The sequence below is a fragment of the Pteropus medius genome, unplaced genomic scaffold, assembly GCF_902729225.1.
Source record: "Pteropus medius unplaced genomic scaffold, Ma_sr-lr_union100, whole genome shotgun sequence".
NCBI classification, from domain to species: Eukaryota; Metazoa; Chordata; class Mammalia; order Chiroptera; family Pteropodidae; genus Pteropus; species Pteropus medius.
This window is the reverse complement of record NW_024342471.1, coordinates 8,022,327-8,046,545: the sequence shown is the minus strand read 5'-3', so window position 1 is coordinate 8,046,545 and position 24,219 is coordinate 8,022,327. Positions and strand designations below refer to the sequence as shown.

The 24,219-nt window shown below is 44.4% G+C and overlaps 3 protein-coding genes across 3 annotated transcripts in view; 2 read left to right on the top strand and 1 right to left on the bottom strand.

Annotated features, from left to right (window-relative positions):
- ITCH (itchy E3 ubiquitin protein ligase) overlaps positions 1–6,804 on the bottom strand; it is a 145,485-nt gene extending 138,681 nt beyond the window's left edge. The window contains exon 1 of the mRNA XM_039864107.1: positions 6,553–6,804. The gene's annotated coding sequence lies outside the window, so the exon portion shown is untranslated. The remainder of the gene's footprint in view (positions 1–6,552) is intronic.
- LOC120603371 (probable ribosome biogenesis protein RLP24) lies at positions 1,242–1,869 on the top strand. Its single transcript, XM_039863715.1, is given in 3 exon segments — positions 1,242–1,301; positions 1,358–1,511; positions 1,514–1,869. Coding segments are annotated over 3 exon segments (570 nt in total).
- Positions 6,805–6,978: 174 nt separating the features above from the next.
- AHCY (adenosylhomocysteinase) lies at positions 6,979–23,149 on the top strand. The gene is made up of 10 exons (XM_039864108.1): positions 6,979–7,117; positions 13,133–13,323; positions 14,422–14,497; positions 15,849–15,998; positions 16,866–16,978; positions 17,438–17,645; positions 17,737–17,824; positions 17,924–18,041; positions 18,865–19,059; positions 22,224–23,149. The coding sequence occupies exons 1-10, from the start codon at positions 7,090–7,092 to the stop codon at positions 22,353–22,355; spliced, it is 1,299 nt and encodes a 432-aa protein (XP_039720042.1). The 5' UTR covers positions 6,979–7,089; the 3' UTR covers positions 22,356–23,149.
- Positions 23,150–24,219: the final 1,070 nt, after the last annotated feature.

Sequence of the window (24,219 nt, the reverse complement as noted above, 5' to 3'; positions counted from 1 at the left end):
AAAGCCAATTGCAATAGGTTATATAGTGTGCAATAGGTTATATAGTGATTGCATTTATATAATATTCTTAAAATGACAAAATTATAGAAATGGACCACCGACTAGTGGTTGAGGGTTCAGAAGAAGATGGGAACAGGAGAGAAGTGGGCATGGCTGTAATAGGGGAACATGAAGGATTCTTGTGATGCAAATGTTCTGTATCTTAACTGTATCACTGTCAGTATCTTGGTTGTGATATTGCACACAGTTTTGCAAGATGTCACCATTGAGGGCAACTGGGTAACGGAACCATGGATCTCTCTGTTATTTCTTACAACTGCATGTGAATCTACAATTATCTCAAAATAAAAGGTTTAATTAAAAAATGCTAATGCTTATTGTTGGAGGGTCCATGGCAAAATTTTTTCACTCAATAATTCAGGAAATATTTGAAATATAAAATTATGAGAGTATGGAGAATATGAACCAAATTTCTGGAGGGTAATTAATTTGACAAATTGGATCAAGATTGACAAATATTGATATTCCCTAAGCAAGCAATTCTTTCTTCAAATCCATCTGAAACAATAATGCATCAGAGAGGGTCACATTAATGTATTATTTATAACAGGGAAATAGGGTGTGGTTATATAAATTGTGATACATCCACAGGCTGGAATATTCTGTAGTGAGAGAAACTGCATAAAATGAAAGTTAAGAATAGACTCTGGAGTCTGACTACCCAGGTTCAAATTCTAGCTTCTTTACTTATTAACTGTGTAGTTACTTAACCATTCTGTGCCAGTTTCCTTATTTGCAATATGAGAAAAATCTCTTCAATGAGGATTAAATAAATTACTGTTTATAAAAGATTTTGCATACAACCTGGCACAAATTGAGAGCATTATGAAGCTAGCTCATGTTGGGTAGAAAAAAAGAAGTAAAAGGAGGTCTCTATATATTATGATCTCAAATATACAAAACGTGTATGTCATTAACAAGACCCGAGGGAAATTTACCAAAATGATAATAGTAATGGTTTCTGGATTAGTTATAGGTTTTTAAAACTACTTTTGTTTCCTACATTTCATGCAGTATATCTGTTTAACAGAAAAAGTTATTAATTTTTCAAAGTGAGAAAATGGACTTGACAGTGCTTTGTAACCTGAATACCACTGTATTCTGGTAAAATATTTTTTTGATTAGCACTAACTCTCTAAGTTGGTATTATTATTATGATTCCCATTTTACAGTCAAGGAAAATGAGGCTCAGAAAGGTGATACGCCTCTTCAAGGTTCATAGCGAGAGTGTCAAAGATCAGGTAAGAGACTTGAGAGACTTGCTTGGCATTTATGTGGTGGGTGGGTCTCCACTCAGCTCAACATACATATTGAGAAGTGTTATTTCTGTTCGGGGTCCATGTACCCCAGCCACAGCACGATGTTCATCCGCAATGATTGTAAGGTGTTCAGATTCTATAAATCCAAGTGTCATAAAAACTTTAAAGAGAAGCATAATCTTCCTAAAGTCAGGTGACTAAAGCATTCCGGAAAGCAGCTGGTAAAGAGCTTTCAGTGGATAATTCATTTGAATTTCAAAAATATAGAAATGAATCTGTCAAATACCAGCAAGAACTGTGGAATAAAACTAATGATGCAATTAAGACAGTCAAGATCAAACAGAAACACCAAGCTAAATTTATAATGAATAAGTTGAAGAAAAATAAAGAACTACAGCAAGTTAAGGACATCAAAGAAGTCAAGCAAAACATTTATCTCATTCGGGCCCCTTTCGCATGCAAAGGAAAGCAGCTGGAAAACAAAATGGTACAGAAATTACAACAGGATGTGGACATGGAAGTTGTTTCTGAAAATCTTAACTGTCTATAAACATTTCTATGAGTATACTGGAAAATATTTAGAGACTTTGAACATCTAAATTATTGATTTTTTTTTTTTACATAAGGTGACTCAAATGAAAAGGTGATTAAAAATAAATCTTTTACATTGCTGTCTGCAAAACATCAGATATTATGGATGCTAGATTGCATCTCAATGTTTAAGCCTTCACTGATAGATGTACTTACGTAGATCATGAAAATTCTGTAAATACAGAAGTGAATTATGGACATAAAATGGTCATAGCATTTGGAGAATGGCACTAGGCAGATTTATGTAACTACTATTGACAAAAATTCATGGCAAGTGATATATAAAATTTTCTTTGCAGTATAAAAAAAGACTTGAGAAGCAATGGGACAGGTGGAAGTCATCTCCACCAGAGGAGTGTGACAATGAGGGGGGAGTGGAAATTGCCTCTGAAAAAACAAACTGGAAAATAAAGTATGTCACACTGTACTACCCAGAATCAAATGGATTGTCATAAACTTTCAGTGGGATGTTCTCACTAGGTTCATTCTGGAGCAAGAAACTTTTGTTCTAATAGTAACAAAATGTACACTCAAACTATGTATTATTTCACTTACTGAATTAGCAAAAAAACCAAAAACAATATAAATGCTGATAAATATGTAGAAACTGCTGATGACTTTTAGAGAACAATATAGCAATAAAATCAGGAGGAGCCTTGAAAATGCTTATGTCTTTTGAACAAGTTAATCCAAAGAAATGATCCAAAATATAAGGGAAACTGTGTGAATAAATGACTCATTGTAGTTCTAATAGTGAAAAAATGGGAAAACCCTATTATTCCATGATAGTAGTGTGAAATATCTACTCCATGTGAACTTTTTAAAAATTATCCTCATATATGCTTATTTTACTGGGGTATAGGTTACATGGGTGTATCTATTTGTCAAAAGTCATCTAGATAATACTTAAGTTCTGTTCATATCACTGTATACAAACAATATCTCAACTAAAAATGAAGACCACATACTGTATGATTCCATTTATATGAAACACTTTGAACAGGTAAACCTACAGAAACATAGAGAACATAAATTAGTGGTTCCCAGGAACTAGTGGAAGGGAAAAATAGGAATTAACTGCTAATGAATAGAGGGTTATGTATATTAAAGACGATAGAGGAAAAAAATGTAAAAAATACAGTAAACAGTGACAGTACTGTGTGTGCTGGAAGGAGAAGGATCAGGTGGCTGTGTCAGACCCTTTTGTGCCCCACTTCAGATTCTCTTGGCCTCACCTGACCCAGTCCAGACCAGCTGTGGAAACCAATACTGCACAGGTTCCTATTTGCTTCCTGCGGTGCATCACTGGGTGTGCCCGCCCCAGGCCTGCCCCATACTTTCAACTTCCCTCCCAAGACTTCTTGTTCAGGGCATTTGCATGCATCTCCTGGAAGCCCCAGGGGTTAGTGACCTGTGGGGAGAAACCTGGATCCGGGGGTATGAGGCGGATGGATAAAATGCTTCCCTTATTTTTTCCTAAAATGAATGGCACAGACACAGTATCTGTGCACACACATATGATGATTGTAAAGTCCCATGGACACAAAATTCCAGTGGACCCATGACGTGTGGGAGTTCAGAACTCAAAGCGAGTACAAGGCAAACTTGTTAAATCTGCAGAAGCACGAGTGCTAACAGCTCCAAGTGGCCATGTTTTCCAACCACGGGACCCTATCGTATGTTCCTCATGTTACTTACTCTGTACTAGCCAAACACGAATGCTGAAAATGTTTATGTAGAAGGAAAGGAAAAGATAGGGAAATTCATAATTCCTTTTCTCATCCAGACTTTTTTACTCATCAGTAAACTGAAGGTAGAGTACTGATAAAATGTGCACATATCAAAAAGTGAAATGAAGCTGGTTTTGTGCAGCGTTTCCTCTTTCTGGTTAGAAAAAACATATGCATGTATAAGCTATGAAATATAAATTGTGTAATTGTGGTGATTCTGCATATGAATTAAAGGCTCTTATATTTATCTTCAAAACTAACATTGTACAATATAAAGATAAATCGTAAATTTTTAATTTAAAACATTTTATTTACTTAAAGAGCAAATTAAAAAACACGACAATGCAAGAGAAAGACTGAGGAAGAAAAGGAAAAGATTTATATTTTAGGAGCTTAAATGGCACTCCCCCGGCCCCTCACTTTTTGAACAAGGGTCCTGCTAGACTGGATGCTTGGAGACAGGTGAGGAAGTTGGTGCACTGATCCAGGTGGGAGATAATAATGATGGAATCAGGTTATTGGCTATGGGGTAGAGAGGAGGGGATGGATTTGAGAGCTCTATTGATGGAGCAAATATTGAGTGGAGAGAGGTGCTAGCCAGCCAATGAGATGAAGGACGCAAAAGGTAGTAGAGCAAGATAAGGGTGTCATGTCTGCCTTTTCCATTTGCCATTGTTCTATAAGTCTAGCCAGGGCAGTAAGGCAAGAAAAACAAAACAAAACAAACAAACAAAAAAAACTGTCAGAATTTGAAAATAAGAAACAAAATTGTCATTTCTTACAGATGATATGGACTGTACACGTAGTTAATACAAAGAATTTATAAGCAAGTAAGAATTCATCAAGGCTGCTAAACAGATCAATCTACTAAAAGCAATTCTTTTCTATACTTCTGCCATAAATATCTGAAAATAAAAATTTTTAAAGATAAAATAACATAAAAAACACCCAGGAATAAATCTAACAAAATATATTCAAGACATTTATGGAGAAAAATATCAAACTTTATTGAAAGACATTAAATAGCTAAATAAATGGGGAAATATATATAATATATAAATACATATAAAATTTATCTATCAATATATACCATTAATGGTTGGAATACTCAATGACATAGAGATGTTAATTCTCCCCCCAAATAACTTATAGATTAATATGATTTCAGTAAAAATTCAAAAAAGCTTTTTTTTCCTAGAAGTTGATAAGGTGACTCCAAAATTATATAGATGTGCAAACGTCTAAGATAGCCTAGACACTCTTGAAGAAGAACAAGGTAAGGGAACTTCCCCTACCAGTTATCAAGATTTGTTATAAAGATTTAGTAATTTCAACAGTGTAGGGTTGGCATAGACCAATGAATCAAAATAAAGAGCGCAGAAACAATCCACGTATTTATGGACACTTAATCTATGACAGAGATAGCACTATAGGTCACTGGGGAAAGGATGCACTATTCATTAAATGGTGCTGGGACATCTGCTTATCCACATGGGAAAAAATGAAATAGACTTCCTACTTCATATCACATACATATTTTAATTATAAACCTTTGAGATGACAATATAGGAGAAATTCTTTATGACCTTGGGATATATAGGCTTTTTAAAACAAGACAAAACTCCCATTAACTCTAAGGGAAAAGACTGATAAATTTGACTACATTAAAACTAGAAATTTGTATTTATCGAAAAACAACATAGAAAGAGTGAAAAGACAAACCACAAACCTGGAGAAGATACTTGCAACACATATAATTAGCAAAGGAGTAGTAGCCAGAATATTTAAAGAATTCCTATTAATTGAAAAGAAAAAAACAAACCACCTATTTTTAAATGGGCAAAAACATAAATGGAACTTTTACAAAGAATCTTGGATAGATTATAACACATGAATAGGTGCTCAACCTCATTAGTAGTCAAAGAAATGCAAATTAAAATCACAATGAGATATCACTTAATACCTGCCAGACTGACAAAGAAAAAAATGATAATAGGAAGTGTTGGTAAGGGCATAGAACAAGAATCATCACTGTCCATGGGAAAATAGATGATGCAATCACTTTGAGAAAGTTTCCTATTACCTAGTTAGGTTGGACATAAGCATATCTGTTCAAGTAATTCAACTCCTAGATATCTGTATCTATACTACACAAACACAGAAAAATGTTAAAGCAGTATTCTTTGTAATAGTACAAACTGAAATAACCCAAAGTTCACCGATAATAAAATGAATAAGTGGATTATACAGAAATGAAAATAAATGAACCCAGCTATAGTATCCAAACAAATGACTCTGAAAAGCAATGCTGAAAGAGAAAAGCAAGTTGCAGAAGAATGTATACAGCATGATTTCATTTACAAAAAAGGCAAAAAATCGGCAAAACTAAACAACGTATTGTTTAGAGATGATCACATAGATAGTAATACCCATTAAGAAAAACAAAGGAACGATTAAGACAAAATTCACTGTAGCAGTAACTCCAGGTAGGGGGAAAGAGGCATGTGATTGAGAAGGGAAACGGGTGGCACCTGGGGTAAGGCAGTGTTTTATTCCATGAACACTTGGATCACCTGGATATATGTGGTCACAACAGTCACAAGTGTAGGTGACACGACCCAGTAAGATGGAGCAGAATAAGAGGAAAAATGAACATCAACCCTTGAAACCGCTAGAGGAAGAGGAAGTTGCTAAGGCCTGAGAAGGCACCCTGCCAACTCTGAGAGGAAGGTTAGGAAAATGGGAGGCAAGGGCACACTGGTGCGTGGGGATGCAGGCTGAGGCACATCTGTTGTATTCAGCCAGTACAGCATGGTACCATTTATATAAAGGTTTTAAACACGAAGATTTCTATTAAGTATTTAACGATTTATATATACGTAGTAAAAGTATGAAAATGCATACAAACTTACCTAAACTCAGGATAGTGGTTAGGTGGAGGAGGATGGAAGATCTGGGATGTACCAGGTACGTGACATATTTCAACTTTACTAATCATATGTGTGGTAGATATCATTCCGCTCATTTTACAGATGAGGAAATTGAGGCTCAGGGAAGTGAACTGGTTGGAATTTCAGTTCCACTCGGTTTTGACATCGGATTCACTGGTTGAACGAATGAAACACCAGCCTGGCTGTTTACTCTCAAGCCTCACCCCAGCTCCCTTCCTGACCCCCTGCAAAAAGTCCAAGGACCACGCAGGGTCAAACCTAACCTGGGTTCAGCAGCGATCGAAGTTCGCTCTGGTCCCGCCTTTGTGCGTCCGGCCCCGCCCCGACGGCTCAGCCCCAGAGGGACTCATGAATATGCAATTAAGAGGAAGGTATTTAAAGGCGCCAGCGACATGCGCAGGTCCCTTCCCCGCGCTGCCCGCCCCGCCCGCCCCGTTCCAGTTCTAGGGCCGGCCCCCTTCGCGGGTGTCCATCACTCCGTGCGGTAGCACCGCCAACATGTCGGACAAACTGCCTTACAAAGTCGGTGAGTTCCAGGACGTGCAGCAGGCCTCGTCGGCTCCGAGCCGGCTGGGGGCCTGTCTAGGCGGCGGACGTGGGGCCGACGCAGCGCGCTCGGGACCCCCTTGAATCGCTGGCTCGGCGCGACCCTGGCCGCGCGAGGCCGCATGGGGGTTGGAGTTCTCGCGCCGCTGGGAGAGGGTTGTCGGAGGCGGCGGCGGACTACAAATCCCGGCGAGCCCGGGTGCAGCGGCGCGGACTGTGGGGCAGCCAAGTAGTGGCGTGTTCTGTACTGAACCGTTGGAGCGGGCGGGTTGCGCGCACCTGGCAGCGGCCTGGGATCGCGGGCACCTCCCGGGACCTACACTAGAGGATCCATATTTTACCTCTTGAGCCTAGACCAGCCCCCTGGTCCCTGGGTGGTCCCAGACAAATGCCCATCCCTCTCTGGGCCTCCTACTGGGAAAGAGAGGGCACGGAAGCCCCAAAGGGCTTGTGAGGAGACTCCTGGAGAGCTAGCCGGAGGTCAACACAAGTCCGCTAGGGATTTGAGGCTCGTTACGCATCCTCTGGGGTCTCCCACCTGGCCAACAGGGATAGTCGTGCAGAGAATCTCGAAGAATATTTGGAATGATTAGAAGAAAATCTTTCGTGCTGTCCCATGGATTGAAGCTGTTATATAGTTTATGTATATTGGGCATTTACGGTGGGATAGGCACCACCTTCTACCTTAATTCTAGATTAATTCATTTTATTTTCGCGGCTCTTTAGGGTACAGAATATTACTTCTTCATTTTACAGTGGGTATACTGAGACACAGGAAATAAAGGTAACTTGCCTCTGATATTACAGCTGGGAGGTGGTGGAGCAGGATATGAACCAGACCCTGTAGGCCTCTGAGCACACTTTTTCACTACTGTACATAAGTGAAGCCACTTGGAACAACTCTAATGAACTTTCAGCAAAAATAAATTCAATTTAGCTAGCAGTTTTTAAAGAAAAATCAAGACACCATTAAACCCGGGGACACTTGTGTATCTGGTGATTTGCATGTGTTTATAGACGACTATTCAGAGGTGGATTTTATCCCATTATATTATACAGAGGAAGAAGCTGAGGTTCTAATAGGAATTGAAGAGATTCTGTAGAAACAGTTGATGTTTGAAGAACAAGGGTTTGAAATACACGGGTTCACTTACATGTGGGCGGGCACCTCCCCGGACCTACACTAAAGGATCCATATTTTACCTCTTGAGCCTAGACCAGCCCCCTGGTCCCTGGGTGGTCCCGGACAAATGCCCATCCCTCTCTGGGCCTCCTACTGGGAAAGAGAGGGCACATGTGGCTTTTTTTCAAAAAAATATACTGTCAGCCCTTCGTGTCCCTGGGTTTCACATCCGTGGTATTTTCTGTCTCTGGTTGGTTTAAGCCCAGTGCAGAGGGCTGACTGTATGCATTGTTCTATGCCATTTTATATGAACGACTTGAACATCCAGGAATTTTGGTATCCGTGAGGAGGGTGGTGTCCTGAACCAGTAGTCACCACAGATACTGAAGGATGACTGAAGTTTGAGGGGATTCAGTAGTTATATGCAGATTTTTTACTGCATGGGGGTTATTGCCCCTAACCTCTGTGTTCAAGGGTCAACTGTGGTAATTTAACGATAGTAGCTTATGATGTAGTGGCCAGCGTAGACTGTTGTCCTTGTTTTGTGGGTGATGAAACTGAAGCCCAGAAAGGTTTAAGTCCAGGTCACATAAGCGCAGAGGTGGAATAGAGGTTTGTCATACTGTGGAGAGATTGGTGGGTTAGGTTTGAGGGTATTAGGTTGTGTGGGAGGCGATAAGGCCGCACTTGGAAGTAGGGGAGCTTGGCTGGGTAGGGTTAGAGGGAGGAAGTCCCCATCCAGGAGGGTGTGCATTGCCAGACCTTGCCCATATGTCATCTTTCATCCTCAGGACTCATAGCAAGATTAGGGATGATTATTTCCACTTTACAAATGAAGAAACTGAGGCCCAGAAAGGGTCTTGACATTCTTCTTGGCTTGTCCTGGCACAGGTATTCCTGCAACTTCTTCAAGTCCTGAGCTCCCATGGGACCAAAAGCCCCAGAGCTTAGAGCTCCATTCCCTCCTATGCCCTTGGAGTTGAGGGACCCACAGAAAGCTCTAGGGCCGGCGTAGCTGTTAAGAGGACGGTAGAGTTCTTCTAAGCTAGAATGACAGGTGATAGTGGAAGGGGTGGAGCTTAGCAGGATAGGACAGAACCCATTGTCCATTACTGCTGTGCCGCTCTCAGGAACCTAGGGAAGGCTTCTGGCTCTAGCCCTCCTGACCACCAGTCCCACCTCTGCCATTGACTGACTGTGGAACCTGGGGCAAACCTTTCTCTGGGCCTTTTCCACATTGCTAAATGCTAGGAGTTTGACTAGGTTCGGACTTGTTTCTTTTTGCCACTCCTGTTCTGAGTCAGCCCCTTTCATGTACTTTCTCTCATTCGGTCCTCACAACAGATATGATTAGTAAACATTTGCTGACTCTGTCAGGGCCTGCTGGGCAATGGACACGCAAAGGATGAGGTGGGACAGATATGCATACAGATAATGTGGTATCGTCTCCATTTTGTAACTGAGGAGATTTGCCCACTTCTGCATGTCCACAGCCACCATCTCAGTTCTGTTCACCCTCCTCACAGGTCTCCCTGGGTATCCTCCACGGGAACATGCAGCAACCAAAGGGGACTTTTCAAAAGACAAACTGGTCATGATACTCCCCTTAACATTCTGTAGGCTTCCCACACTGAGAAAAAATCTTGATTTATCTTACGCCCTCTACTAGAATCACCCTAGTACACTCTGTCTTCCAGTAGGAATATACCAAGTTCTTATCTGTTTCCAGGTTTTTGTTGAGTACCTACTTTTGTATGATTGTTTGCCAGCTCTGTTTCAAGTGCTTGGGGAGGAGACATCCAGGCTAAGAGAACTGCTTGTGTAGAAGCCCTGAGGTGGGAATGAGTTTACTCAAGACTGTAAGGACAGACAGTAAGGAGGTCTATATGATTGAGCAGCAAGTAAAGGGGAGAAGAGGGTGGAGAGGTTGGGGGGAGAAGGGTGGGCAGTCATGGGGGTTAGGATTGATTTTATTCGTGGGTAAGGGGAAGTCTTTGGAGGTTTGTTTTTTACTTTAGCAGAAGAGCGGAGGTGAGAGAACTTAACTTTTAAATAACTTCTTCCTCTGACTTCTATGAGGAAATAATATGTGGAAGCTGAGTGACCAGTGATGAGGCTGCTTCAGTGATCCAAGGTGGTGAAATGTGGTTGGATTATTTATATATTTGGGATTTGGAACCAACAATATGCTGACGGGGATTGGAAGGGGATGAAAGGGGAAACGAGGAATCAAAGTTTGGGGCTGGAGCAGCTAGTCAAATGGGATTTCCTAAAATGGGAAGGCTGGAGGAGTAACAAATTTGGGGGGAAGGTAGGGAGTCATGGGAGTTCAGATTGGACATAATAGATTCAATTGTGCATCCAAGAAGAGGTGCTGAGTAGGCAATTGGATTATGAGTCTCATGTTCAGGGGAGAAATTGGCCTGGAGATAAATATGTGGGAATTATTGTCTTAGAGAAGGTATTAAAAGGAAAAGGGAGATGATGGAGCCCTGAGGGCTTCCAAACATGAGTCAGTTACAGGAAGAGGAGCCAGGAGGGTAGGAGGAAAACCACAGGACAGGCATAGAAGCCAAGCAAAGAAAGGATTTGAGCAGAAGGGAGTAATTAGTGGGATCGGTGCTGCAGGGAGAAATATGAACACAGATAATTGACTGTTAGATGTGGGGATCAGGCTGGCCTTTGGAGACTTTGAGAAGAGAGCTGTTTCAGTGGATTAGCGAAGTCCTCAAAAAGGTGAGAGGATATGGGATCAGGCGCCACAGAACAGAGACAATGAATGCCTTGTCTGTAGCTATAAATGAGGAGGACTAGTGGATTCTATGGAGAAAAAGTGGCATAGTTCTGAATAGTCAATGAATTGTGAAGTGGACACTTGATGAGGAAAGATGTTAGAGGTTTGGAGAGAGTAAAAAAGGTGAATCAACATGTAATAGGATTGCTGGACTGTTCCTTGAGATTTATGTCTTAAAAAATGAGACCTCTTGGTACAGTTGTGATTTTCCTCCTGCTGGGCTCAGTGGCTTGAGTGCAGTGGATGGCTGGGTTTAACCAGGGGAGAAATTTTGCCAAGGAGTTCTCAGGGAGACAGAAGAGCAGAAGGAACAGGGGAATCTTAAACTGTGGAAGGAAGAAGTTGAGAACACAAAGTGGATGTGAGGGATAGTGAAAATTGATAGGATTAAGGCTGGGCCGCAGCCTTATTGGAGTTGGGGCTCTAGTGGGAGAGGATTGGAAAGATGGGACATGACCAGAATTGGTTGCTTGAGAGTACATCATTGGTGATGGCTTGCCAAGGTGAATGGGGCAAGGTAAGGGACTCCTAGTGGGGAGGGTGTGTGTGTTGAGGCAGTGTAGGAGTAGTCTCTCCCATGGGGGAGGAATATTTCATCTCTGAATTGTACAGTAGGAAGCAGACTGACTTAGTCAGTTTTATTATTTGTTGTTATTAAATTCTCTGCCCATCCACTATCCCCTGGGGTGATTGGCAGGATCTAAGCTTCCCTAAAGATAAAAATCACCAGGGGTCCCAGGCTCCATTCTAGACCTATTGAATCTGATTATCCAGGGGAGATTTATAAGCATGCCAGATGACTCTTATCTGGGAAGTATGAAAACACTGACCAAGGGATTGACTTTGGGATTGGCTAGTGTAGCATGGGGGCAGGGAGGGTGAGATTATTAGAAGAGTATTGAGATAGTGAGAGAGCTCATAATAGTATCCTTTCTTCCTGCTTAAGAATTTGGACAAATTTGAGACATTTGAGGTGGCAGAGTCCAAAATATAACTTCATTACTAATAACTTTGAAGCCAGAAGATGTAGATTAATGTCGAAGTCGAATGATCCTAACTGAACCCCCAAATTAAGCAGTTACCCATCAGTTACAGACAAGATGGATAGGCCTCTATATGGAAAAACATGCTTCCTATAGGCAGGCTGGCTGCTGCTTGCTTGCAAAAGAAGGGAGAGCCGAACTGAAAATACCCAGTTTATTCCTCCCAAGTTTACTAATCGGACAAGTCACTCCACTTCCTCTGGGGTAGAGAGGCCAAGAGTATTAAATACACAGATGAGTTTCTTCTATGTGGAAAGAAACATCAGGAATAAAGAAGCATTTTTGCATTTTTAAGATCAAGGAATTGTGTCCAAGTTGTTAGATACTATCATTTGAGTGTTAAAGTCACCAAGAGTGATGACTTGGAAGATGGAGAGCCAGGAGCTAAAATCTTTAGGGAATGAAGAGGTTGAGAGGTGGCAGCAGAAGGGGTAGTGGGGTGTATATACAGGCTGATAGCTGTTTTTTAAGGGGGCATTTACCTGTGTTGTAATTTTCTTTTTTTTCCCCCCTCTTTAATTTCCTCCCCACCTCCCCGCCACTTCCACCCCTTACTTAAGGGATGTTATCATTTCTCTTAAGAACTGGATCTCTGAAGGCGCGGCATCTCCTCTCACAGGCTGGTGGTGCACACCCGGGGTTTTGGGGGGCCTGGTGCACTCAGGGTGCCTGGCACACCCAGGGTATGGTCCGTGGCTCTACCTGGGGCGCGAACTCAGGACCTGCGTGTAAAGCAAACGTGCTAACCACTACACTATGGAGCCACCCCCGTGTTGTAATTTACGTGTACCTGTGTGATTCTTTGATTAAATGTGTTCTCCCACAAGGCTCTAAGCTTTAGTTAGGCAGGAACCATGTTTTTCTTTGTGATTGCCCCAGTTCCACAAATCTTTGTTGAATGAGTGATAAAATGCAGTGACGAAATTGCTCAAACTTAGTGTTTCGAGTCCACATTGGATGAATAAGGAGTGGTGATGCTTCCTGATTGGTGGGATGAGGCCACTCAGGGAACTCCCATCCTTCCTGCCCCTGCAGCTGACATCAGCCTGGCCTCTTGGGGACGCAAGGCCCTGGATATCGCGGAGAATGAGATGCCGGGCCTGATGCGTATGCGGGAGATGTACTCGGCCTCCAAGCCACTGAAGGGCGCACGCATCGCTGGCTGCCTGCACATGACTGTTGAGACGGCTGTCCTCATTGAGACCTTGGTCGCCCTGGGTGCTGAGGTGAGACCTGCAGCTGTTCCGTATAGGGCAGGGAAATTCAATGTGGTGCCCTCTGAGGCCCAGCTGGGGCCCCAGCTTTGTCACAGTGCCATTACTCTTTGTACATATTTTCTTTCTGATGGGAAGATAGCGTCTAACAGCCCTCAATTCACATCCTTTGACTGAGGAGCTCTGGTAGGAAAAGCTCAGCCCAGTGTCCTGCTGACTTATTGAAGGACTGGCTTTTTTTGGCCCTTCCAGGGTCCTGTGCCCGCCTTAGGTCAATCATGGCTGCTAGAAGGAGAGCGTGAGTTCAGCCTGGGTCTTGTGTACCAGTGATTGGCAGCTTTTCTAACCTCTCTGGGAGTCTCGAAGCAAGATGATTTCCTAAGAGCGCAGGACAGAGCACCCAAAACCAAGAAAGTAACTAGGGCTCAGTCCTTGGACCTCTTCTTTCTTTTCAACATTCACACTCTTGGTGATATGATATTATGGTTTTAAATACTCTCTATATGGTGATGACTCCCAGATATATGTACTAACCTAGACTTCTCTGCAGATCTCCAGACTTGTATATCCAGCAGCTGATGTGTCATTTCCACTTGGAAATCTAATAGACATATCAGCCTCAACAGGTCCAAACAAACTCATGATTTCTTATCCCCTAGTCTTCCCCACATGAGCAAAACTCCAGTCTTCCAGGTTCTCTCAGTTCAAGAACCTGGGATCATCCCTGACTCTTCCTTCTCATTCCAACAAGGAACTCTGCAGCAAATCCTGTCAGCCCAGCCTTCAAAATATACTCATCACCTCTGTTGCTGTTGAATTTCTTATCTGAACTCTTAACAATGGCTTCTTCACTTGTCTCCTCACTTCCTTGTGGAAGCTTTTCTCTTCCACACAGCACCAGAGTGATGTTTTAAAACATAAGTTGGGTCCTGTTACCGTTGTTCTGGCTCCCAGTCACTCACCAGGGAGCCCAGCCTATAGTCTAAGCCTATGGGGCCTAGATCCCAAGCCTCTCACGCTTAGCTCCACAGCTTTTCCTTACCCTTGTCCAGTGACCTTGGTGCTTCTGAGCCATGTGTGACCGCAGCCCTCTCTTGCTGGCTTTTCCAGGTGCAGTGGTCAAGCTGCAACATCTTCTCCACTCAAGACCATGCAGCAGCTGCCATTGCCAAGGCTGGCATTCCAGGTTGGTCTTGCTTACTGCTTGGGAATGTGGAATGCATTTAAGGGGCTCTGCTTCTCCCTGTTGGCTTCACTGACTCCTATTCTACAGTGACAGGCTTCCCAGCAGCAGGGGAGGGGCATCGTGGCCACATAGTCCAAGCCTAGTGACTTATAGGAAAGAGCCGTTTTGTCCCACTGTCATCTGAAATCCTATAGGAGGTGCTTATTGTCCCAGCTCAAGTCATGTGATCAGAAAGGGTGGGATCTTACGATTGGGAACCACAGGGTGTAGAAGAGGGGGGAAGTTGCTTAAAGAAAGGATAGGGGTCTGTTTCCAAAAGAATTGGGGAGGGATGCTGAGCCTAGAGGTCTGTTCCCTAGGGTCTGATGGTCTCGGGGGCTGGGGAAGGACCAGCACTAAAGGAAAAGGACTTTCATAAGCTGGAGAAACTGGCACATGTCTGCCTGGAGAGGGGAGTGGTTAGCTCTGATGGTGATTAAGTAGGACATTCATGAGTCCTAACCAGGTGGAGGGGAAAGGGTCAGGAGGACCCCTCTAGAGACTGACCAGGCTGGATAGACATGTCTCTCACTTCTTAGCCTTAGTTGGGCTTCACGATCCTTTTCTGAGAAAGGCATTGTTTTCAAGACCATTATCTGCCTGAGTTAGGGGGAGGGGCAGCGTGCCCTGCTTGGTGGATGTCCTTTGCTTACAGGAGGTTCATGAGAACCCCACACATATGTCCCAGTAATACCCTATGATGGAGGAGCCTGGACTGGCAGTAATGTCTGGCACTAAGAAAGTGCTCTGTATATAGTAGCTGCTTTTAGTAGTTTTTTGGCCAGATTTTTCCTGAGATCACCCATCACAGAGACTGCTGGGCCCTCATGTCCTTTCAGTGCAGAACCAACCTTGGATCTTGCTTTGTGGGTCCACCTGGATGTGGCTCTTTGCCCCTGCGGCAGTAGGTATTATGGGTGGGAGCCTGGTCACTATGGGTCGATGCCTAGTCCTTAGGGCCCCGACAGAGGGAGTGGAAAAGTAATTATTTTCATTTACCTACATCTGGGTGATTCTATGTGGCCTCTGTCTCATTTAATCCATACTATTGTGAGCCCTAATTACAGATGAGGAAACAGGCTCAGAAAGGTGAAGTGATTTGCCCAGTCACAGCTGGCAAGTGCAGAGCCAGGACTTGAACTCAGATCTCCCTGGTTCCAGGTTGTGTTCTTATCACTGCTGAGTCCTTAGAGGTGCTAGAGGTGACTGGGGATGGGAATTAGGAGGGAGGTAGAATTTGGCTCTGCCTAGGTACTTCCTAAAGCAGGTGCCAGTGGGGAGGGCAGGCCCTGATGTGCCGCTCACCCTTCAGTGTATGCCTGGAAGGGTGAAACAGATGAGGAATACCTGTGGTGCATTGAGCAGACACTGTACTTCAAGGACGGGCCCCTCAACATGATTCTGGACGATGGCGGTGACCTCACCAACCTCATCCACACCAAGTACCCAAAGCTCCTGTCGGGTGAGTAAGGCAGGTGGATGGGCTGGGTGATGGAGGTCTAGAAGGGGCCTGCTTATCCAGGTGAAAGCAGTAGGCCTGGCAGGATTCCCAACACCTTAAGTAGCAGATTCTGAGGACAGCAGGCTTCTGCAAGTATTCTGGGGTCTGGCTTCCTGACTTTTGATTGTGTGGGGCTTGTGTGGCTGGGGGAGGCCTTGCTGAGATGACAGTCCAAGAGCAAGCATAAGCCAGGGCTGGGAATGAGTTAGCTTTGTTAAAAGCAGGGCAGAAAGGAAAGCTGGGGAAAGAGAGGGGCAGTGAGTGCAAAGGCCCTAAGGCGGGAAAGGATGTCTCTTTAGGAAATGGAAAGGAAGCTAACATGGCAGCTTCTTTCACTGGAAGAGTATTACAGAATGGGGCTGGAGCTTTATTAAAGGCCAGATGTGTGAGGACTTAATAGGCCAAGAGAAAAGAATTTGACTTGATCTTGAGAGCAAAGGGAAGTAATTGGAGAGTTTTAAAAAGATTTCTCTGAAAACATACGTGTTAAAAATGCCTGCTGTGTGGAGGGTGGATTGTGGCTGGGAGGTCAGGCAAGAGATGATGGTGGCAGGGACAGGGGTGATGCCAGTGGGAATGGAGAGTTCGGGCGTGCTTGGGAAGTAGAATCACTAGGCCTGGTAATAGTGGTGACTCCTCCCTCATGCTAGCCTGTTTGGTTGAGTGGACTGTGGTATCAGTCATAGAGTTGAGAACCCAGAAAGAGGAGTGGCTTTAGGGGGCAAGGATGAATTTGAGTGAGTTCAGATGTAGGCTCATCCCAGACCCCTGCCCCTGCCTGGGCAGCTCCTTCCTGGCCTGAGGCTCATCCCTTTCCCTCTTGTTCAGGCATCCGAGGCATCTCCGAGGAGACCACAACAGGGGTCCACAACCTATATAAGATGATGGCCAATGGGATCCTGAAGGTTCCTGCCATCAATGTCAATGACTCTGTCACCAAGGTGAGCCCATTGTACAGTAACGCTCCAGCTGTTGGCTCCTGGGGCAGCTCAGGAGTAGGGCCTTGAAAAAAGGCCCCAGAGAGGGTCAGAGGCTAGTGACTTGAAGCCCTCATTTGAATGGGGGAAGGAGGATATATACTAAGGGTAATGAGTGTGTTAAAGAGGGAAAGAACAACACAGCCTCAGAGCTGGGCATGAAGAGCTTTAAAGTGAAGCAGATTCTTTGACTGGGCAGTCTATCCTAGTAATTGATCCTTAAGAAGCCTGGACTGGCAGAGAAAGGCTAGGAAGAAGGTCTTGGGGCTGATCAGGGCAAGAGGCACATGAGGACGTTAGCTGGTGGGGAGAAGTCACAGGAGGTGATAAGCTCAAGGCCCACCAGGCCGAGTTGCTGAGAGTGGGTCTGAGGCCATAGGGCCTTGCCTGCCCCCAACATCCCCTTGTCCCCTCTTCTTTCAGAGCAAGTTTGACAACCTCTATGGCTGCCGGGAGTCCCTCATAGATGGCATCAAGCGGGCCACAGATGTGATGATTGCGGGCAAAGTGGCAGTAGTAGCAGGCTATGGTGATGTGGGCAAGGGCTGTGCCCAAGCCCTGAGGGGTTTTGGGGCCCGAGTCATCATCACCGAGATTGACCCCATCAACGCACTGCAGGCTGCCATGGAGGGTACGAGAGGGTGAGGGTTGGCTGTTAGCCACTGGGTCTAGAGGAGAGGCAAGGCCACCCTGGGTGACCCACAGCCACTGTCTCTGCACAGGCTATGAGGTGACTACCATGGATGAGGCCTGTCAGGAGGGCAACATCTTTGTCACCACCACAGGCTGTATCGACATCATCCTTGGCCGGTAGGTGCCAAGTGGGGAGTCCTGGGGAGCAAAGGAAGGGGCAGGCTTGGGGCTGCTCTTTGTCTCTGATGACCTCTCATGGGTTTGGGCTCCCCATAGGCACTTTGAGCAGATGAAAGATGATGCCATCGTGTGTAACATTGGACACTTTGACGTAGAGGTTGATGTCAAGTGGTTGAATGAGAACGCTGTGGAGAAGGTGAACATCAAGCCCCAGGTGAGATGCCCCAGCCCTACCAGCAGGGTGAGCAGAGAGAGATCTGAAGGGGACATTGGGCTTGCTAACCAATGGAGGGCCAGAGGAGGAGGCTCTGGCAACCTGGGCAGCAGGATGGGGAAGAAGAAGGCCTGGTTTCAGGGCCACTTAAATCAGAATCTTGGAGTGAGCCCAAGCGTTTTAAAGGTCCCAAGATTCTGATGTGCAGCCAAGCTTGAGCGCCACTGCATTTAATTAACTTTTACTAAGCATGATGATCGAGAACATGGGATCTGTCCTCAGACTATCCAGGGTCAGATTGCAGCCACTTTTTAGTGTGTGGCTCTGGACAAATGACTTAACCCTTTAAACTTCAGTTTCTTTATCTGTGAAATGGAGTTAATAGTACTACTTAAATCATAGGGTTGTTATTAGTTATATGTCATATATATATAGTTATATATATGTAATTTCGTATATATGCTTAACCTAGAGTATATGGCAATAATAATAATAATAATAAGTAACAACATTAGCTAATACTTACTGAGTACTTAGTTTGTGCCAAGCCATGTGTCAAGTGCTTTATATGTTTCAGCTCATTAAATTCTCATAGCACATCTGTGAGCTCTGCAGCTCAGAGTTGCTTGGTAAATATTGACTATTGTTATTAATCATTTGTGCCAGGCCCTGTGATGGAGGTTTTCTAGGGCAATGCAGGCTCTTCACAGGTACTGTTAGAGGCAGGAAGGACTGCTGAACATGAGGGGAGGTACAGTGAGGCAGAGGTGGACATTGGGAGCATTGCCCCACCAGCCCTCACTGTTGTTCTGCCCCCCTGCAGGTGGACCGCTACTGGCTGAAGAATGGGCGCCGCATCATCCTGCTGGCTGAGGGCCGGCTAGTCAACCTAGGCTGCGCAATGGGCCACCCTAGCTTTGTGATGAGCAACTCCTTCACCAACCAGGTGCTGGCGCAGATTGAACTGTGGACCCATCCAGACAAATACCCCATTGGGGTCCACTTCCTGCCCAAGAAGGTGAATTCCCACCTCTACCCCAGGCCATGTGTCCAACGTATGGCTCACTACACAGGGCTTGCCAGAGTTCATAAAGTACTCACCTCTCTCCTGTCTTAGAGGTCCTCCCAGGGTCTTCCACAGGGCAGAAATCATCCTCTTCATTTAATAGATGAGGAAAGTCAGGCCCAAAGTAGGAGATGGCAGGGTGGCAGGATCCCAGAGTGGCAGGGCTGGGTGGTGAGAACAGCATGGGCTTTGTCGTGAGACACACCCAGGTTTGAGTCTCACCCTACCACTCAGAGGCTGTGTAACTGGGGCAAGTTACTTAACTTCTCTGTGCCTCCATTTCCTCATCTATAACATAAAGGTAATAGTGCCTCCTTTAAGGTTCGTGAGGATTTCCTTTGAGCAGAGGTCACAAACCCACATGCCCACAGGGATTGGGCAGGTAAATGAGTAGACTGGACTGAGTGGAAACTGACCGAAGAGCACATGCCCTAGTTGAAGGAATTGGCTACCTGTCATCAACCTGGAACCTAGAGCTCTTGACATTTCAAGAGAAGCCAGATATCAAGATCTTTGTATGAAATATTCAATTTTTAAATATAGGCAACTTGTAATTTTAAATAATAACCAGGTGGGTCAACTTGGACGTGGCTTTGCCACTTAACCTGTTTGGGCCTCAGTTTCCCTATCAGCCAAATGGTAAGAGTAGCTTTTGCTCTTATACCATTTGGCTACTGGAAAGGTTATGATGGAGTCTCCTTAATCACTCCTCCCACGCCTTGAAAGGCTGGTTCTGCCAACTAAAATAGGAAGAGGCTCCAGTGTCCTCTCAAGGCCGGCCAACTCTGTTCCCCCTAGTCTGCCTTGGGCACTGTCTTGCTGGACCAGATGTTTCACTCATCAGGGCCTCAAGGGTTATCCTGTTCTGTACAGCCTGCCGGGTCCCTCGCCTTATTGTGGAGTTTTAAAAGTCTCATTTGACCTCTATCTGATCCCAATTAGAGGAAATATGGCTATGAATATGGTGAGAATTGGGTAGGCCTTTGAAATGAGGCCAGAGTTGGAAGTAAAAATGCAAAGATCTCATCTCCCACCCCAGCACCTGGCCCCATCCTTACGTCCTTCCTTATCACTGCCAAAACATAGATTAGGGACAGGACATCGTTGACTTCATGCCTCACGTGCCATGTGTGGGTAAGGGATTAGATACCTTGGTTAACAAGGCCAGAGAGAGTAGCCACTGTTTATTAAGGCATCTACTTGTACTGAATGTCACTGATCTTTGTAAAAGCCAGGAGAGATCCATCTTACAAATGAGGAAACTAAGGTTCAGAGATTGACTTGCTCCCACAACTGTCAATTATTGGGCCAAGCGTAGAACCTAGCTGTCTGTCCAAGTTGTTAACCATTATTACACACTGCCTTCTAGATGTGGGTTCAGGGAGAAGGAAGAAGTAGGTTCAGGGCTAGGCCAGGGCAAATGAAGGAAGGATTCAATAGGTGCTCTGGGAGTTGGAGAACTTCATTCTGCTTCCAGAACTGACATGGACTTGGGCTAGGCTCTGCTCACGCTTTTGCCTGTCTCTCTCCAGTTTCTTCACTGGTTAAACGGAATAAACCCTGCCCTCCTTAGGGGTATTTGTGAGGCTCTAATGAGACAATGGATGTGAAACCACTTGGGAGTGTAAAGCTCTCTGGGCTTGGGTAAAGAGAGGCCCCACATAGAGCTACCAGCTGAGAAAATGAGACCCCTCCCCCCACTCAGAGTTGACCCTTCTCTAAGTGTAACCACTTACCTTTGTTTTCAGGTCCCTTTTATACATTTCAGACTGGTCAGATTTAGAAATTGGCCTTATTTAATCTCAGCCTCTGTTCTTGGTTTCTGTTTTCTCTCTTCAAAGTTGCCTTGGAGGCCATAAGTTGGGATGCTTGAGACAAGTTTTGGGGCTTTGGAACCAGATGAACCTGAGTTCAAATCCTAGCTATGTCAATAACTAGCTGTATGACCTTGGGCAAGTCATTTCATCTTTCTGAGCCGTGATTTCTACATTTGTAAAAGGAGGATGGCAAGTTTTTATTAGTCAAGGATCCTTTTGGTAGCAAGTGGTGGAAACTTGGTTTAAACTGGTGTATTATCTGTTGCTATATAACAGTTTAACTCCAAAACTTACTGGCTTAAAATGATAAACATTTATTATTTCAGTTTTTGTGGGTCAGGAATTTGAGGGCCCCTTAGCAAGGAGGTCCTTCATTAGGTTGCATTCAAGATGTCAGCCAGGGCTGCAGTCATCTGAAGGCTAGACTGAGGCTGGAAGATACACTTCTCATCACTGTTGGCAAGAGGTCTGTTCCTTCTTGCCACATGGGTATCTCCATAGGCTACTTAATCGTCCTCATGAGATGGCAACTGGCCTTTCCCCAGAGTGAGTGATCCAGCGGGGAGAGCAAAGGAGGTAGTTACAGTGTCTTTTAGGATCTACTCTTTAAGTCACACACCATCACTTCTGCTTTATTCTGTTCATTAGAAGTGAATCACTCAAGGGGTGAGGAATTAGGCTTCACTTCTTGAAGGAAGGAATATTATGAATTTTTAGACAAAGAATTTAAGGACAAATTAAAACAACCATAACCAGTTTAATCTAAAAAGGAACTCTATTGGCTATATAATTGGGAGAGTCTAAGATTCAGACAATGGATCCAAGGATTCAGTTATTAGAGCTGTCTTCCTCTGTCTCTTGGCTCTTTTTTTCCTCTACATTCACTTATCAAACAGACTTGCCACTAGTAAGCTGAGACTGATACCCTCCTTGTTTATGAATCCCAGTGGAATTGGAGAGACCCTGTCTCGGAAAATATGTCATGTCCACAGATAAATTCCAGAGAATCATTTTGGTTAGCTACTTGGGTTAGTGGAGGGTGAGAAAGAAGATGTAACTGATGGTCCCCGCAGGGCTACTTGGAGGGGAGGATGTAGCATTGTTTCCTCTTGAGGAAGGGGAGCTGGGCAGTCAAAAACAGCTTATCCACTGAGGGGATATGCATAGAATGAAATAACATGCATAACACGTATGGCAGATACCCCAAAGGAACAATTCTTGGCTCTGTTGGGAGCTGGATGCAGGTAAGGAGTCCTAGAGGATGGCACTGATTCCAGTTCTTCCTGTGTTTCTCCCCAGCTGGATGAAGCAGTAGCTGAAGCCCACCTGGGTAAGCTGAACGTGAAGCTGACCAAACTGACTGAGAAGCAGGCCCAGTACTTGGGTATGTCCCGTGATGGCCCCTTCAAGCCAGATCACTACCGCTACTGAGAACCAGGCCTGCTGCCCTTTTTGCCTTTCAGCTGCTGTCTTTGTCCAGGTCCTACCTCTCCCCTAAGAGCAAATGGCGCCAACTTTGAGAATGGTTTGTTAATGTCCCCCATTGACTTCCTGGGGCCGGTTACTCAGTCTTTGGTCCCTGCTGCATCCCTCATACTGTTCCAAGTGTGGCAGGGTGAATTGAGAAGTCCCCTCCTCAAGCCTGGTCACAGTGCAGGTACATGGGAGATACCCACAGGGAACCATGAGCTCAGGGGTTTTGGAATTGCTCAGTCAGTCCTTTAGGCTAGAAGTTGGCAGTAGTGGTCACAAAGGCCATGCACTTTCCCATCTAGGCTCTAACCTTGCCTGTGGATATTAAACCCATGTTCTTGGTTTGCAGGTTCACTGGTTCCTCAGCCCATGACAGATAAGAAGGAGCTGTATCAATGGGCAGGGACGAACTGTTGGAGTTTGAATGCTCCTGAGAGCCTGGCTTTAGTGCTGGGCATTCTCTTAAACCTCAGAACAATGAGGTTGGTACTTTCGGTCCCTATTTTACAGGGGTTATAGAATATACTGTTATTAAGGGACAGCCAAGGAAGGACAAGAGAAGTGACAGCTGGAGGTTGAGAGAGGCCAAAGAATCTTAAAAGCAGACATAGCTCTGCTACCGCTTTGTAACATGATGGTTCCTATGACAACCCCGGAACAAAAAAATTAATTTGGTTTAAAATGTTTATATAATGTTTATAATGTTAAAAAAGAGAAGGAAAGTAGATAAATAAATAAAAATTTTGGTGCCTAAAAGAATTTCGAGCTTTTATTATATAATCTACTGCCAACAGTGTACGGCATGAACAAGGAGTAATAGACAAGGGGTTGTCCACAGTGTGAGGTGATAAGGACTGCAGGCAAATCCTTGGGCTTGGAAGGACGGGTAAAGTGAAGAGAACTCTTATCTCTTCAGGTGCATCTCTTGTAAATAGTTTGTTGTCGTTGTTTTAACCCAATCTAAGATGGTCGTTTAATAGGTAAATTTAACCCTTTTATATTTATTGTAATCCCTGCTCATATTTATTCCCTCTATTTTTTTGTTTCTTTTTCTCCCCATTGCCACGTTGGATTGATCCAATGCTCCTTGGGGAACTATTTCTTGAACATTGAACACCTCCTGGGTGTGAGGGGCTTTGTAGTTGATTTTCTTTATTCACACAAGTTTAGTAATATTATCCTAATTTTATAGATGAGAATAGAGACTCAGAGAGGTTAAGTGTTTTTCCTAAAGTCACACAGTTTATAAGAGGCCTCATCATGAATCAAATCACAGAAAGCTGAGTGGGAAGTTGGCCTCCCTCCATTTGCCTAAACGGTCATTTACTAAATCTCTGTTCTACTTTTGGAAACCAAAGCAAAATGAGAACTCTCCTGGGAACTGTAACTGGAAACTATTCTAAGTGTTATCCAATGGATGGAAGGCATAATGGGGATTCTGGGATGTTTGAGACCTGACCTCAGCCTGTTGGGATCTCAAGCTCAAAGAAGAAGGCAGACACACAAACAGCTTTGCCACCTCCTGGCACTTCCCTTTCTCTGCCCAGCTTTAGAGTTCGGTGCCTGGCAGCAGTAGGAGAAAGGCATTGAGGAAGAGTGGTGCTCGAAATGGATTTTGAAATAACCAAAGATTTTTAACGGAAGGAATTGAAGGCAAGGGCATTCCAGGCAGCGGAACAGCTTAAGCAAGAGCGAATGAGGGAGCAGTGGGGTGGGGAAGAGTTGTTTGGCTGGAGCGTAAGGGGAGTTATGAGATACAGGGCTAGAAAGGTGGCCGGGGGGACAGGAAGGAGAGGACTTGAACATCAAGATAAGACCTTGA